The sequence below is a fragment of the Cucurbita pepo genome, chromosome 10, assembly GCF_057944985.1.
Source record: "Cucurbita pepo subsp. pepo isolate OVF chromosome 10, ASM5794498v1, whole genome shotgun sequence".
Classification (NCBI taxonomy): domain Eukaryota; kingdom Viridiplantae; phylum Streptophyta; class Magnoliopsida; order Cucurbitales; family Cucurbitaceae; genus Cucurbita; species Cucurbita pepo.
This window is the reverse complement of record NC_141807.1, coordinates 4206848-4222737: the sequence shown is the minus strand read 5'-3', so window position 1 is coordinate 4222737 and position 15890 is coordinate 4206848. Positions and strand designations below refer to the sequence as shown.

The following is a 15890-nucleotide window of genomic DNA, read 5'->3' as shown; positions in this document are numbered from 1 at the left end:
CTATTTATTTTGAAGTATAGTTTTATTAAATAATTATACAGAAAAATACACCTAGCAACACGCTGTTTGATTAAAGTACAACAGTCATATTTGATTTTCTAATGTACGACATTAAATAAAATACAAACATTATTATAAATATTTTTTTATTATATTTTTATAATTTATTTTTACCCTAGTTGTAAAACGAGGCATTACTTACGGCTATCCCTTGTCCACTGTAAAATTCCTTCCGCCGTCAAGTACGTGTGTATTGTTATTCCTTGGCACGTGTGCATGCGCCTCACCTTAAAGGAAACGAGGGCTGGGATACGGTGCGGCGTAACGTTAAGCGGACACGTGTTAGTTTTAGCGCTGAAGTTACAGCTGTATGCTGACTATTGTCGTAAAGTCCCAGACGCGATTCTGCCACGTATGCTGACAACTGTGTGAATCCTTCACCCGAGTCCGTTGGGTCTAAATTAAAAAGCTGCGCCCACCAGAAAATTTTAATTAAAAGGAATTAAAATTATAAATGGGATTTTTTGTGATTTGGAGTGAAACGACGTCGGGTTGATCACTTGCCGACGGTCCCACACATGGAATCCATACCCCACGGCCAGGGAGCTGTGACGGTTGTCACGTCAGACCCTCCTCTTTGGTCCGATGAGATAAGAAGTGGCCCAAGTTTCGGTTATTAAAATGGCCTGTGATCATTGCAGCCATTCAAAGCCTCGTAGCTGTATCGAAACCCAGACGCCGAAGTTCGAATCGTTCAGAAACCAAATTTCTCTCTCTTTCTCTCTCTCTTTCCGGCCATGAAATTTTCTTGAGAATCAGGCGGAGTTTTTCGTACTCCTGTCGAAGAATTTTGGGGGTTTTGAACTGAGATTTATAGTTCCGCTTTTGGAAATGGTGTCGCTTGAGGATTCTCATTCCACTTCTAATCGGTTTCCTTTGGGAAGAAATTGTTACAGTCCGTCTTCAACCACTTCCAGTAGAATTAGCAGGAACATTGGCCGTTCTATGCGCACTATTCGCTCTAATTTCTTTCAAGATGATAATGGCTGCTGCACATTTAATGGATCGGTGGCTGGAAAATCCGGCTTCGTCTCTGAGAATCTTACTGATTCTGTCATCGACCTCAGGCTTGGCGAGTTGGCATCTCGTAGCCCTAAGTGGGCTAACCAATCGTCTGAGCAGGAACAGGATTTTCTTGAACTTTCTCATGCTTTCAGTGATTTCTCTGCTTGTAGCAGTGATATTTCGGGAGAGTTGCAGAGACTTGCAAATTTACCGTCCATGGCGGTTGTTCCTAAAAGAGAAGGTGAAGTTGCCGAGCCAGAGCCAGAGCCGTGCTTAGGATTTCTGCAGAGGGAGAATTTCTCCACTGAGATTATTGAGAGTATTTCGCCCGAAGATCTGCAGCCGACTGTCAAGATCTGCATCGATGGGCTCCAGTCGTCGTCAATTGCGGTGAAGCGATCTGCGGCGGCCAAGCTGAGGCTTCTGGCGAAGAATCGGTCCGATAATCGAGTACTCATTGGGGAGTCCGGCGCCGTTTCTGCTTTAATTCCTCTGCTTCGATCTACCGATCCATGGACGCAAGAGCACGCTGTAACCGCCCTGCTGAATCTCTCACTCCATGAGTCTAATAAGGTTATAATCTCGAATGCTGGAGCCATAAAATCGCTGGTTTATGCGCTCAAAACTGGCACGGAAACTTCAAAACAGAATGCGGCGTGTGCTCTGATGAGCCTCGCTTTGTTGGAGGAAAACAAGATTTCGATTGGGGTTTGCGGGGCCATCCCACCACTAGTATCTCTGCTATTGAATGGATCGAATAGGGGGAAAAAGGACGCGCTCACGACGCTCTACAAGCTTTGCTCGATCAAACCAAACAAGGAGCGTGCCGTTACTGCTGGAGCTGTGAAGCCATTAGTGGCGCTGGTAGCGGAGCAAGGTACAGGTTTAGCAGAGAAGGCGATGGTAGTTCTGAGTAGCCTAGCAGCAATTCAAGAGGGAAAGGATGCAATTGTGGAAGAGAATGGAATTGCTGCACTTGTGGAAGCAATTGAAGATGGGTCGGTGAAAGGGAAAGAGTTTGCAGTGTTGACACTCTTGCAATTGTGTGTTGACAGTATAAGAAATAGAGGGTTGCTCGTAAGGGAGGGGGGAATTCCACCTCTGGTTGCACTTTCACAGACTGGAAGCGTTCGAGCAAAGCATAAGGTGATTACCAAAAACTGATCAGTCACCAATTACTACACTGATTCTATGAAATGAACACCTTGTTGATGGAAAGTTGCTAATTCTTTTGCAGGCGGAAACTCTTCTGGGTTACTTAAGAGAACCAAGACAAGAAGCATCCTCATCAAGTCCTTAAAACAAAAGGCCTGAACTGGGTTTTTCAGAAGGTAATTGTATTATCAAGTTCAAGTAGTGGTATCCCTGATTGCTGTATATAGGGAGTGGTTTTTTTAGATGGTTTGTACAGTGTGGTTGAGAATGTTGGAAGAACGATGATTAGAATGGAGCAAATAGTGCAGTTAGTAAAGCCAAAAACTGACGGTTAGAGAAGATGATGTATGATTTGAGATAGGTTCTGAGATATCAGTACGTTTAGTTTTGTGGGTTTTGATGAAATTCTGGTTGGGCGTGTCTTGTATGGGTGAACCCAGATTCTGTGGAACTGATCATCTTTTTTCACATATTAAAGCTGCTGGGAAGTGCACAAAATTTGTAAATTCACTGTGTTGGATACTCAGCACAAAAGTTAATATCTTCTCTTCTTCTCCTCCTTGAAACTTCACTTTCTTGCTTTGTTCTTGCTTCTTGCAATTGCATGAACATGGAACATCATCTTAGGCGAAGGCACAGGCTGTGTGTGGTGCGGCGGATGCCCCACCATAGATTTAGAAATATTTTGTTGGGTTGTAGTCTTTTACCATGTCTTGTCGTTTAGAGGTGAATTATTAGCTGGCTGAGCAGGTATGTTTTTGTCCTGTCGCTGCTTGCTGTGCTGTGGATCATTGCTATTTCTATTCAAAATCTCCCTCTTCTCTTAAAGCCAGTTTCTTAAGATAGATGACCCAACTGTCGGTGTCCTCCAGCTGAAGTAAATAATGGTCAATCATGCATTGTTGTCGTGCACAATTTATTCCAACTTACCAAAACTTATTCACAAGGAAGTTTAGTTAAATACATGTTCATGTCAATTCTGCTGAAGATTTACCTAAAAGACAAAACAAAATACAAGAATCATTGTGCTAACACTTCCTTCTGGCCTTTGTTGCTCTTGTGCTTCTTCCCTTGCTTGAGCAGCTCTTCAACCTCTTCGAACTGCAATCCTTTAGTTTCAGGTACTAAAAAATATATACCAACCAATCCAAGTAATGAGAATCCTGCAAACAGCAGGAATGTACCAGCAGCCCCGAGAGCCTCCACCAATGTCAAAAATGTCTGACTCACTATCAGATTTGAAACCCAATTTGAAACTGCAGCAATTCCTCCTCCAGTTCCTCTGTATCTTAGTGGGTAAATCTCAGAGTTCAACACCCATGGTACTGTTCCCATACCTGGTGCATATGAAATGATGTAAAGCCCCAACACCACCACAGCCAAGAAGCCGATTTTGCTCGGGCAGCCTTCTGTGAACCATACTCGGTGGTTCGACCGACATTTGCCCCTTACAGCCTTTGTCAAATCCAAGCATGCTCCAGGAAGATACTGATGTTTCGTTCAGCATACAACCTATCAGTTTCTGTTGATTGTTAAAGCAATAAGAAAAAGAAAGGAAGTTGATGCTTTTACCTCACTATCTCCATTGGCACAGAATCCACAATTTTGTTTTAGACATGACATGCAGTTCCATGAGGATGCGTCTGGAGCTGAGATATAGGCTGAACAGGTAGAGTTACTTCCAAAGTGAGTGGATTCCAAGGCGTTGACGGATGGAGCATGGCTAGCAGATTGGAAAAACACTCCGGCCAAGACCACAAGGCAAGTGATAATTCCGATCATCGAGATCATCATAAGTCTTCGTCTCCCATATCTGTCGACCGTGATCATGCTTACAACAGTGCCAGCAGCATTGAGAAAGGAAGTAACAAGAGAAAGCGCCATGGCTGTTGTATTAGAAGCAAATCCAGCAAACTGGATGATGGTTGGACTGTAGTACATGACAGTGTTGATACCACAGAACTGCTGTGCTACTTGGACAATGATCCCGGCGTAGAGCCCTCTTCGGACGACTTGGCTGTTCAAAGCTCCTTTAACTTTGGCTATTATACTTCCATCTCCAATTGCTCCTTCTTCTGCCTTTTCTGCTTCTACAGATTCATGCAGTAATCTCATCTCTTCATCAACTTGATTAGCAGGATATATCCTCTCCAGTATGCCTCTTGCTTCATCTACTCTGTCCTGATCATCAGGAAAAATACGTTTCAGTAAGTTTGATGGTAACAACTAGCTACATGAGTTCACTCTGAAAAGGAAATCTTCCATCAAAATGCCCTTGATTAGAACTTCGATGATTCATCGAATGTGTGTTTTAGCGTGCATTCTAACTAGTTGTGAGATTTCACATCGGTTGGAGATAACAACAAAATATTGCTTGTAAGAGTGGAAACCTCTCACATCGGTTGGAGATAACAACAAAATATTTCTTGTAAGAGTGGAAATCTCCCCCTAGGAGATGCGTTTAAAACCGTGAGGCTGTCAGTGATACATAATGGGCTAAAGCGAACAATATCTACTAGAGTGGGCTCAGATTGTTATAAATGGTATTTGAGCCAGACAACGGGCAGAGTGCCAGCTAGGATGCTGGCCCTCAAGGGAGGTGGATTGTGAAATTCTACATCGGTTGGAGAGGGGAATGAAGCATTTATTGTAAGGGTGTGGAAACCTCTCCCTAGCATACGTGTTTTAAAACGGATTAAAGCGGACTACATCTACTAGCGGTGAGCTAGGTTGTTACACTAGTTAAGAATAATCGAAGTAGTATTCCACTTACAAATACTTCTAATGCACACTGATAAGAGCTAAACAGAAATGGACATGAGAAAGTTTAAACAGTTACTAATACTCTTGTTTGGGAAGCTCGTAGGAAAAGGTTGTAGAATGTTTCAAACTTTACCCGTCTGTAAAGCCACCTAGGAGACTCAGGCAGTGACAACATTAAAACAAACTGAACCAAAGCTGGCAGTCCTGCTACTCCAAGCATTAGACGCCATGTTAACTTTGTCTGCAACAAAGATAGATACAAGCTAAAAAACTGAAAATAAGAACATAAAACTCACAGTTCATAACTTGAACCATCAAACAGGAAGTCCGATTTTACCTTAGTGAAAGCCAGGTTGATTAGATAGGAAAGGAATTGTCCTCCAGTTATTAGCAATCCATTAGTGCTGACAAGAGCACCCCTAATCCTAGCAGGGGAAGCTTCTGATATGTAAAGAGGAGCAGTCATGGATGCCATTCCGACCCCAAAACCTACTATAAGTCTCCCAACGATAATGAACCCGGGAAAGGGAGCAACAGCCATGACAATAGCACCAAGGAAGAACACGACATCGGCAACTAGAATCGACTTTTTTCGACCAAATTTATCGTTCATCCAGCCACCAATTGCAGCACCCACAATAGCACCTGCTACAGCCATACTTACAATGGTTTCCTGTAATGATCAAAGTAAGCATTACTTAAAAGAGACTTAAACCAGCCACAACTTAGTGCCCAAGCATGACTTGCCTGTAGCCATGTTTTCCTGTCAACAACTTCAAAATCCTCTCGAATGTAGAGCATAGCCCCAGAGATCACACCTGCAATGCAATGCAATGCAACAAAAACGTAAGAAGAATATCATTATGCAATCCGGGTCAGGGTCGAGGTCGGGGTCGGGAATCACCGGTGTCATATCCGAAAAGGAGACCGCCAATTCCAGCAGACAGAGCAAGGCGCATAATGTAAGGTGTCTTCCATGTTGTCTGCCAACATTCTAAAAACTCTGCCTTGTTTGCCTTTACAGCATCTCCTTCCACCATTTTGAATGACCCTCTTCAAATGGCTTTAACAAGCAATCAATCTATAATAACAGCAAATTGCACGAATCTCTAAACCAAACGAAAAAACAAAAACACAAATCCATCATCATCTCTTCATCTAATTTATAATAACCTCTTCAGCTGATTTTCAGATCAATCCGACGAAACAGTCAAACCAAGTCTAAACCAGAAGCAGCAACAACAACAAGGAACAAAAACTCAAGTTCTTTGGATGATCAAATGTTCCAATAAGGAAAAATCTGGACAAAGAACGAAAAAAAAAAAAACGAAAGAAGGGGAAAAGATAACGAAGAGGCATCACCTTTCAGTGTTAGCTTAAACTCAGAAGCTTCAGTGCATGTGGCCTTTCTGATTTACTCAACAATGGTGGCTGATGAAGGTTTTATATAGACAAAAGAAGCCAAAAAGAGGCGTAAATACGTAACTTTCGATTTGGGTTAAGATTCCTATGAAGTTTTGAACATTCAAAAAAGACGCATTAAATGCGAGAGAATTGAAGTTCCCCATATCCCAAATTGGAAAATACGATGAATTATGCAATACGTGTAGCAAAAATTCATGAAATGAACGGCACGAAACAACAACATAAGCAAATATAAAATTAAAATTCCCAGAACACAATAACAGGGCCAGATAAACATGAATCTTACCAAATTGAAACGCCCCCTTCTTCACGGAGAGGATTGTGGATACCGCAAACACTCAATTCCCTTCCATAGTTTGTTTGAACAGAGCATTTTCCGGTTATTTTCACACAACTTTCTGGTGCCCAGACTTTGAATGGCTTCTTTTTTGCTTGATTGTTGAATGCACTTTCGCTCCAAAGTAATTTATATTATGGGATTTGATTATGTTTTCACTGGCGGAACTATCAATGTTTGAAATAATAACATTCTAATTAAGGCTATCTTCCTGTAAATTTATATTATTAACAAGAACAAGAAATAAAGGTGAGATTGAAAGTGCAATCTTAAGTTAATATCAGTAGGATACATGCTACCGTCTAATATCTAAAAATAGAAAAAAATATAAACTCATTAAATCTTGAGAATAATATAAAATATACTAAAATATTAATAGTTCATAACTAATTATTATAATATATTTTTAAATATTGTATTAATATTTATCAATTTTTTATATATGGATTATTTTAATATTTAAATAAAAAATTGAATTTTATTAGGTATATACTTTTTAAATATAAAATTCATTTTAATTTTACAATTACAATGGTGACCTTCGAGTTAGTTTAATGACGGTAATATATGTGTATTATTCACTAAATTATTATTTTAATTTTTTTTTTTCGTCTACCAAATATTTAGATAATTTAAGTTTTATTTATTTATTTATTTATTATATATGGGTAGGGAGATTTGAAATATTTGACAGCTAAAAAAAAATGTTATTTGGACATAATTATTTAATTTTAAATTTAGGAAATTAATTTTAATTGAAAATTTGGAAAGTATAAACTCGGATGGACGGTTATACCCCCATCTTATGGCTGCATGTAACCCTAGACAATTGAAAGGCCGAGATTTATTTCTATGATAATCCAACGGTCTACAGTTTCTAACCTCTCCTTTATATTTGACCACGACGGCAATACCTCTTCATTCACTCTCATCCATTGCACCGCCCGCATCTTTTCTGAGTCATTGTGGGGGGTTTAGGGTTTATGGTTTTTGCAGCGGCGTTTCTTCAATCGGTGATTTCTAATTTCTTCCTTATACGTTTGTTTATATGTTTCGATCACTTTTGAGTTCGGGTTTAGCAGTTTCATCACTTCCACGGTATTGCAGAATCTGGATTTGATGGAATTGAGGCTTTTGTTTCGATAATCTGTTGTGATTTTTGTTCTTAAATGTTTTTGTGTTTCATAGAGATGATTCTTGTTCTTATTCTTTGATTCGAGTTTTGCCTTTGTTGATGTTTAAATGCGACGGGAGACTTCTGCGAGGAAGTATCTTACTAAGAGGAAGCAGACCTGTTCTATTTCTGCACAGTTCCGCGTAAACGTCGTATAGAATGCCTAATGACGTTGACGGTCTTCCTTTCTAAGGAACTCCTCCGTCATGGGTGGTCTCATATTCCATCGCCTTGTGTAGCAGCCTCGCTGCCATTACCACCTGGGACATGCCATGAGACGTACATTCCAATTTCTTTTGTTGTTTGTTTTTATAATTTTATAGATGTGTTTATGTGACGGGGGATTTATGATCCAATCCCTTTCTAGATTTGGAGCGAACACGTTATGTTCGTATAGTGCCAAAGTTAACGTCACAGAGTAATTCCGGTTGATGTTGATGGCTCCTTTGGAGCCTCCATCGACTGCTGGTCTCATATTCCATTGCCTTGTGGAGCAGCGTTGCTGCCTTTACTTCTTGGGACTGGCCATGAGACCTACATTCATTGTCTAACTCTCAATTCTGTCAATATCTTAGATATCCATCCAATGCCTATGATGATATCGGTTAACAAAATACCATCTTTCGGGACTGAATGGCTATTCTAGCCTTGCTGTCAATCCGCTATTCTGAGGCATCCCTTTTTACATAATGTGTTGCAAATTCTTGCTTTGTTTTTGTTCACAGATTAGAAGTCTTGAATGAAGAAATTGGTGTTGGCATTTGGGCGTCGTTCATCTTCTGCGGTTTATAACTTCTTGGAGATAGATTTACAGTTAATCAAGTTCTTTATGAAGATTAGGCTTGATGTTCGCTGAGAAAAACAATTGTACTTTTGCAACCGTTTTCTACTTCAATAGATCAGTTCTTTCTGAATCCATTTGTTTTCATTCAAATTAGATTCACATTAGTAAAATACATTTCAATTTGTTATTGTTCCACAATATCTAAAATTGTTGATGATATCAATAATTAAAACAAATGTGTTGGCATTGCAAAATTATTTAACCACTCACTCAATACAAAATTAATCATCTATTATTGTTCCACAATATCTTTATAAGAAACACTGACGTATGTTCATCTTTCAAGAACAACATTATGAAGAGCAAAATCTTTTCTCTTGTTACTTTAAATCACCATGTAATGTTGATTAGCCATTAGAACACGTATACGATCTTCTGAGCTCCTCTGCTGTCATTTCTTAAGGCTAAGTCAATTTCAATCCGCCCAGCCTCCGTTCGTCCCATTGTTGGGCAATTTGTGTTCTTTTGTTGCTTTCATTCAAACAATTCAGCACAAATCAAAGTAAGTCCACTTTAATTTGCAACATAAAACAAGAAGCTTCATTAGAAACTGCATCTGATTCCCATTTCGTCAATCAATGTCGATGATGCTTATAAACGAAATCCTCCATCGTATAAAACCTCCATTTGAATTTTGATCGATAAAACGGAGGTGGAGAGCTTAGAGATTAGTACTGCCCGCAATGGCAGTTTGATTTTGTGATTCATCTACTGCAGCCGATGGCTTCGCAGAAGAATTCATCTTTCTCGCGAGATGCTTGACGCGATTTAGCCGTAATGCTTTCGACGATTTTCTTTGATCGCATTCCAAGCTATGATCCTCAGACTTGCAGTTGCCAGTCGATTCTTCCATGGAATCCATCATTTGGTGAATCCCAATTGAACGTGCAAGTCGTCGAATGTGACTCAAACGAACCCTCCCCTGAAGAATTTCAGCTTTTGGGTCCAAAGTTTCGGAACCTATTGAAACAATGCGCAACAAAATTAACTCAAAGAGAGAAATTATCTCACGGGTTGGGTTATATCTTTAAAGAACACATTCTGCTCACCGGAAGACGTCATCTGTTGTTCGTGGTTGAAATCAATGAGCGTAAGCCCATTTCGTTGCAGATCAAGCTCTGCAATGGAAGTCTCTGCGACTGTCTGATGCGAATTGGTTTCAGCCATTTCAATTGGCGACGAAACGCTTGGATTCGTCGTTCTTACGCTTCGAGATCTCAGTCTTCGTAGATGGTAATTTCGTCGGCGGCATGCGAGATGCCTCTCTCTCTGTTCTACGGTCATCGACGATCTTCTCTCCCTGTCCCTTATACGGCGTCGTTCTCTCTCTCTGTCCCTCTGCGATGCCGATTCTTCCATTTTTCAACCGGATCGTTGAAAAATTAACACAGTTGAAACGTGATTTTGGTAGGGATTCAGGAACGGGAATATGAACGTGGAGATCAACCAATAGACACAGAAATTTATAGAACCCGGATTTGGATCGTACTTGATTTTGGGATAATTGGAAGAGGAGGAGAATAAACAAACAAACAAACATGGAAGTGGTTGTTTTTGTTGTTGCTGCTGCTGTTTGTACAGAGGATGAAAAACAATAGAGCTGTCAGAGCCGATTTAACGGCAAAGATTTGAACGAATCAGGTCTCGACATCTAATTATTCATTTTGAGCGCAGTTAGAGAGAGAAAGAGAGAGGTAATTTCTGAGTATATCCGAACAAATACGTCGAATCTTAGCATTTGGATATTAATAAGCATTGCTTAGATCATCAGCCCCCGGTTATCAGTTGGGATTTGGATTGGGTTAGTTCTAAATTCAAATCTATGTTTGGCCACCTAGGTTGTCAGCCAATAATCTGAAATTTCGATCTCATTGATTTAAGATTTTTATTTTTATTTTTTATTTTTATTTTTATGTGTAACATACAAGTCAATAGAGACGTATATGGGTGAGAATACAACACATGTAAATGGAAATTGGGTGAGGATTGATAATATAATTCCGGATCCTATTTAGTTGTTTCTTCTTTCTCCCTCCTTCATTCCTTGCCTCGTTCTATGTGGATTCTATCCCTACAGCATAAATCTCACGTCGACCCAAATTTAGGGTCTAGATATCATAATCATCAGAATCTTGAAGAAACAATTCTTTTTTATTGCTCGGACAATCTTGAAGAAAAAGTTCTTTTTTATTGCTGGATGTGGAGCTATCGTGCAATGAATTTGGATGGAACAAGTTTGAATGCATCCAAACTGGGAGTGAGATATTCAATAAGTAGGTAAAAATAATAGAAATATCATTTGAATCAATATGTGGATACATTATGGAACAAGTTTGAATGCATCCTAAGTGAGAGTGAGATATTCAATGAATAAGTGAAAATAATAGAAATATCATTTGAATCAATATGTCTATACATTAAAATATTCTATTTGTCTTATAAATTATTTTACACATTCGAGGAAGTGTTACCCATGCCAAAGGCCTACAAAATGAATCATTCCTATGGTATTATAATATAGCTATATGTCCTATGGTATTATAATATAGCTATATGTCTTTAACATGATATTAGAAATTGCACCGAACCTTGATGATGCTCACCACCCCGATTATGAAGAATTCTACATCCCTAATCCACTCGTAGTGATGATATAGGACATTATGACTATGTCAACCGCAAACCGACAGGCATTGGGACGTTTAGATCAACGGGGTGATGACTGTCTTTAGGAGACATGTTTGAAGTACTACGAGAGGGGTTCCAATCAACAAAAACTACAGGTAAAACTTTGGGATACCTATGCTAGGCTAACCAAACCCATGAGTTTTAGGAACTCTAGGTTTTTAATTCCAAACCAAAGCTCCAAACACACCGTCCTTAATGGAATCAGATATGATATAAAACTAGTTATCTTCGTAATTATGAGGTTTAATACGGTACTACCAGGACAAAATTCTTTCGCCAAAGCCAGAAAATTTACAGCAAGTTTCAAGATTTGGGTTCCTACAAACAGTAAGAGCGTTGACCTCACATTCTACGAAGCTATACGGGTCATTATCGCTCCATGCTCTAAAATGTTGCAACGGAGTTTCAGGTTTTCATCTCCATGCAGAGGAGGTTGCCATTGCTCTGTTTTTCCAGCCAAGGTAGAGAGCCCCATCCACTTCTTGGAGTCTATAGTTCCCATTAAAATCCCTCAACAAATTCTTGACGGCTCCACTTACAGAGGAGCTCAGTGGATATGAAGTGAAACCAGCCATCTTCATTCTCATCCTCCACTTGCCAAGTAGTTCATGACGTTCTATCCTTTCAAACCCCTCACAAGCTACCATGTTCACTATGTCTCGGGCCACGCAGTGCTGCTCCGCTCTGATTCGCTGCTTGTCGTCTCTCGAACGAGCTACATCTATTGATTCAAACATAGCAGTATAATAATCCAGCGTCTCTAGAAAACGAAGAAGGAAGGGGGATGTGTTGGTGTTAGATTCCTGCTCAACAATAGTTACTACTTTCGGTGACAGGCTTTTGACTAGCCTTAGAAGCCGATCGCGGTGATTCTGTGTGCTCACACTCTCATCTGGCATGTGGTGCAAGACGTATGGAAAATTTACGGCCAACGCTTCTCCAGGTCGTATTCTAAGATTACTACGTTCGACCTCACAACCGGACATTGCAGCAGCATGAAATTGGAAGGGAATTCCTTTTGATTGAGCCAGCTGAGCTAGCTTCTGTCCCACAATTTGAAGTCCCCCTCCTCGTGCATGAGATGATTGGGAATCATCCACACCTGTGATGCGTAGAAGAACTGGGGGTCCACCAGGCCGATTAGCAAGATCATGGATGAGAGGTATATACTGACTACCCTGTGCGATTTGGAAATCAATTATGTGGATTATCGGTTCATTTACCATGGCCTCCCAAATGATAGCATTGGCAGAGGTGTAAGCAAATTTAAAGTACGGGCAGATTTGGAATAGAACAGACATGTAGGACATGAGTTCAGAGCTTGTTGGTTCTTCGCATTTTAGGGCCTTGTATATTGCACTCCCAGATCGTTCCAACCTTGCTCTAAGCCCTTCCAACAAGTAAGCGCCCAACCTCTGGGCTGGATCACCAGAGACAGAAACCATCTTCCCTAAAACATCCATAAATAAGGTTGCCACATTTAGATCAGAATCATGAATTGCTTGGGCACAATGGATGAGTGTATCCCGAAGATTTAGTCTAGGAATCATTTCAGCCACTTGATTCCAGTTCCACCTTGCTACTGAAGCATCTTGATGTGCCCCACCCCTGAAAGAACAGTAGCAGCTATCCACAATATCAGATTCAGGCCCCAGCAAAGAAATTTCTAATTCTTTCAGCTTGTACTTTAATTCGTTATCATCATCAGTCACTGAGCATCCACTTTGTGGTGATCCGCATGTGTTGTCAAAGGAATGGGGTTGATCTGAGGAGCATGATTGAGAACCTTGAGGTGAGAATGGGCTCCTGGAAGACAGACCACTTACAGCAGAAGGGGAATTACAGGCACTCAGATCAGCGGTAGCCGGAAATGATTCCAGAGTAAAGAACTGATCCTTAAAGGAAGAGAAGTTAACACTGTTTCCCTGGCTGCTTGCGTCAGGAGAAACATTGTTTTCCAATACATGTAAATGTGATAAATAGTAGGGATCTATCTTTTGCACAGACTGGTGATGCATCTCATGGATCCCAGACAATGCCTGGCTATTCTGAGACGCTCGCATTAAGAATCAGAAATGAGCCCTCAGCAAGAAGATCTTGGCCACTATAGCAATTGGTATTGCAAGAGCTTCCAGGACTTGGTTCAATGGACTCTAGTCCAAGATATGTTGTATGATTCAGTAGTAACTACCCCTCGGCAGATATTTTAGGACTCAAAACTCCTATATGATTTGCTTCTTTACAAGGAGTGGAATAAAAGAATCCTCAAATCTGCAGAGAACAGATCAAAAATAAATTCTACAGAGAAAACATTGTTGAACCAAAAAAAAAAAAAAAAAGGAATTCAAAAGTGAATCCATATTCAGAACAAATTAGATCCTACGCCATCAGCGATGCATGATCACAAAAACAGGGTAAAAAACACTCAAATCCTCAGAAGCAAGTTCATACGAAATGAGCCACAATACAACGTTTCAACATTTAAGAACTAAACTTGAGAAAAATGATGAAGTTTTCAGTATTTCCTTCAAAAATACGAAAAAAAAAGTCATCGTGCTTACTAAAAATAGAGAAGAGATAGAAGATCTCTTTCGATTTCAACCGCCACAAGGCAGAATGAATCACACAGATATTTGGACGAATCATGTGAGGTTTTTCCCTACAAACACCAGTTCTTCACATAATATACAATGATCAGAAAAAATAACACGCATATCCTCCACGAAATAGCCACGGCTCAATCGAAAGTTAAACACGCGGAAGAAATAAAAAAACAATCTATTAAGCTGGTTCGGAAATCAAGAATATTAACAGAAGGCAACAAAAAAAAAAGGTTCCGCAATTTCAGTTTCTAAGCTCAAAAAGCTGAAGTTCCTCGCTGCAATTAGTATTACCTTGAAGCCATCACGTTCAACAACATTAAAAAAAAAAAAAAAAAAAAAAAAAAAACAATCAACGAGTTTGAAAAAGAAAAATAATAAAGGAACTGAGAAAAGAAGAAGACGAAAGAAGACGAATACATCACGCGTTTTCGCAACCAAAGAGCGCAGCAAAGTTCCAAATCCAAAAAGTAAAGAAGAACTGTTCATCCAATTTCGAACGAAGCAAAGACCACATTGAGAAACCAAAGAAGAACAAGAACAAGAAGATCTTAATCAGAAACACCTCACCAAACACCAAATTATCACGAATTAACACCAACTCCAAATAGTAAACATACTTCTCAAAGTGAAAAAAAAAAAAAAAAAAAAAAAAAAAAAAAAAAAAGAACTCGATGCAGAGAGTGAAGGCGACCGCCAAAATCTCCCGCCGACAGACAGTAAGCAGTAAATGTTGAAACACAAAAATCATAAAGAAGCAGAGATTCAATGGAGAAACGAAGAAAAATTAGTACGCACCTTGATCGAAGAGAGCCAAAAAACAGAAACGCTTGCTGTACAAGTTAAGCAATTGCAAACGGAACTGTAAACATCTGGAGAAGGCGACGACAAATAAAGGAGCCCGCGGAGGGCCATCAGGGTTTATATGGCGGATCATTATTGCAAATGAAGGGACTACCCCTACGATGGGAAGATATTTACGAAAATAGGCTTGATAAGATGGCGATATGTTCCTGGACGGTTTATCCCGAATTTCATAATTTTTTTAATTTGTTGCTTGGGAAGGAATCTATGCCCCTCTCCCTTCCTTAACGTAATCTATTACATATCAAATCATTATAAAAACTAAAACAATCAATTTTAATTATAATACGACGTGGATAATTAATTATAATTATAATTATTAAATACTTTTTCTCCACTGGGATAATAAATGCTTGACACTCTGTACTTTTCTGTTTTTTTTTCTTTTATTTTTTAAATAACTATTTCAACTACCTCATGTGCACCTCCCACGTGGTTTCTTTATGATTCATTTCTCCCTTCTTCTTTTTTTTTTTGGTTATATAAGAAAATTAGTTGAGATATAAGAATTATTGTTCAATGTATCTGGAGCTTGTTTTTTTAAGTGTTTCAGTAACAAAAGTAAGTCAAACTAATTAAATTACATTTTAATTAAAACATTTTATTCGTGAAGCCAGGATAACATTTTTTAGCTATAACATTTTATACGGAGAATAAGAGAGGGAGTAGATAACATTTTTTTCCGTTATATAAATGAGATCATTCTCGTACCCACCACACTTAATATAAGTATATTTTCAACATATCCATAAATATTTTTTAGCTATAATAAAAAATAAATTAGTTATTTTTGAAACTTTAATATTATTGTTTAAACTAAATACTTAGGGGGTAGTATTAAATTTTTTAGAAATTAAGTCGGTGTATAAATATATATTGCTTATAACTTTTTCGGTAAAATAATTTATTTTTTTTCAAATAATAAATATATATTGCTTATAATTTTTTTTTATTTTTTATCCATCTACTGCTAGT

At 39.0% G+C, this 15890-nt stretch overlaps 4 protein-coding genes and 1 non-coding gene across 11 annotated transcripts; 2 read left to right on the top strand and 3 right to left on the bottom strand.

The window, feature by feature from the left end:
• Positions 1–646: 646 nt before the first annotated feature.
• On the top strand, positions 647–2759 carry LOC111803742 (uncharacterized). The gene is made up of 2 exons (XM_023688278.2): positions 647–2211; positions 2303–2759. Exons 1-2 carry the CDS (start codon positions 892–894, stop codon positions 2363–2365), a joined length of 1383 nt encoding a protein of 460 aa, XP_023544046.2. The 5' UTR covers positions 647–891; the 3' UTR covers positions 2366–2759.
• Positions 2760–3102: 343 nt separating this feature from the next.
• LOC111803741 (inositol transporter 4) lies at positions 3103–6865 on the bottom strand. Of its 5 annotated transcripts, none has more exons than XM_087127717.1 (8): positions 6695–6865; positions 6346–6414; positions 5888–6092; positions 5731–5801; positions 5321–5656; positions 5117–5224; positions 3793–4401; positions 3103–3708 (listed from the first exon to the last, which is right to left on the bottom strand). In XM_087127717.1, the coding sequence occupies exons 3-8, from the start codon at positions 6021–6023 to the stop codon at positions 3241–3243; spliced, it is 1728 nt and encodes a 575-aa protein (XP_086983843.1). In that variant the 5' UTR covers positions 6024–6092; positions 6346–6414; positions 6695–6865; the 3' UTR covers positions 3103–3240. The 5 variants fall into 5 exon arrangements, with proteins under 5 accessions (XP_086983843.1, XP_086983844.1, XP_086983845.1 ...); XM_087127718.1 differs by having other exon boundaries at positions 5888–6064; XM_087127719.1 differs by lacking the exon at positions 6346–6414.
• Positions 6866–8505: 1640 nt separating this feature from the next.
• Positions 8506–8595, top strand: LOC111804582 (small nucleolar RNA SNORD96 family). Its single transcript, XR_002816546.1, has one exon. It is a non-coding gene; the product is annotated as a small nucleolar RNA SNORD96 family (small nucleolar RNA).
• Positions 8596–8981: 386 nt separating this feature from the next.
• Positions 8982–10572, bottom strand: LOC111803033 (zinc finger CCCH domain protein). Its single transcript, XM_023687282.2, has 2 exons — positions 9813–10572; positions 8982–9723 (listed from the first exon to the last, which is right to left on the bottom strand). The coding sequence occupies exons 1-2, from the start codon at positions 10120–10122 to the stop codon at positions 9425–9427; spliced, it is 609 nt and encodes a 202-aa protein (XP_023543050.2). The 5' UTR covers positions 10123–10572; the 3' UTR covers positions 8982–9424.
• A 1087-nt stretch (positions 10573–11659) lies between these two features.
• On the bottom strand, positions 11660–15009 carry LOC111804265 (scarecrow-like protein 13). Of its 3 annotated transcripts, none has more exons than XM_023689001.2 (2): positions 14850–15009; positions 11660–13722 (listed from the first exon to the last, which is right to left on the bottom strand). In XM_023689001.2, the coding sequence occupies exon 2, from the start codon at positions 13512–13514 to the stop codon at positions 11865–11867; it is 1650 nt and encodes a 549-aa protein (XP_023544769.2). In that variant the 5' UTR covers positions 13515–13722; positions 14850–15009; the 3' UTR covers positions 11660–11864. The 3 variants fall into 3 exon arrangements, with proteins under 3 accessions (XP_023544769.2, XP_023544771.2, XP_023544770.2); XM_023689003.2 differs by lacking the exon at positions 14850–15009 and adding an exon at positions 14472–14799; XM_023689002.2 differs by lacking the exon at positions 14850–15009 and adding an exon at positions 14013–14376.
• Between the last annotated feature and the right edge of the window lie 881 nt (positions 15010–15890).

Bases quoted from the DNA above. Each gene is read 5' to 3' on its own strand.
- LOC111803033 (XM_023687282.2), bottom strand. From the start codon at position 10,122: ATGGAAGAATCGGCATCGCAGAGGGACAGAGAGAGAGAACGACGCCGT. The intron at 9,724-9,812 runs GTGAGCAGAATG...TTGTTTCAATAG, and splicing joins ACAACAGATGACGTCTTCCG to GTTCCGAAACTTTGGACCCA.
- LOC111803742 (XM_023688278.2), top strand. From the start codon at position 892: ATGGTGTCGCTTGAGGATTCTCATTCCACTTCTAATCGGTTTCCTTTG. The intron at 2,212-2,302 runs GTGATTACCAAA...ATTCTTTTGCAG, and splicing joins GCGTTCGAGCAAAGCATAAG to GCGGAAACTCTTCTGGGTTA.
- LOC111803741 (XM_087127717.1), bottom strand. From the start codon at position 6,023: ATGGTGGAAGGAGATGCTGTAAAGGCAAACAAGGCAGAGTTTTTAGAA. The intron at 5,802-5,887 runs GTGATTCCCGAC...ATTGCATTGCAG, and splicing joins CCTTTTCGGATATGACACCG to GTGTGATCTCTGGGGCTATG. The intron at 3,709-3,792 runs GTAAAAGCATCA...ACGAAACATCAG, and splicing joins GTGCCAATGGAGATAGTGAG to TATCTTCCTGGAGCATGCTT.
- LOC111804265 (XM_023689001.2), bottom strand. From the start codon at position 13,514: ATGCGAGCGTCTCAGAATAGCCAGGCATTGTCTGGGATCCATGAGATG.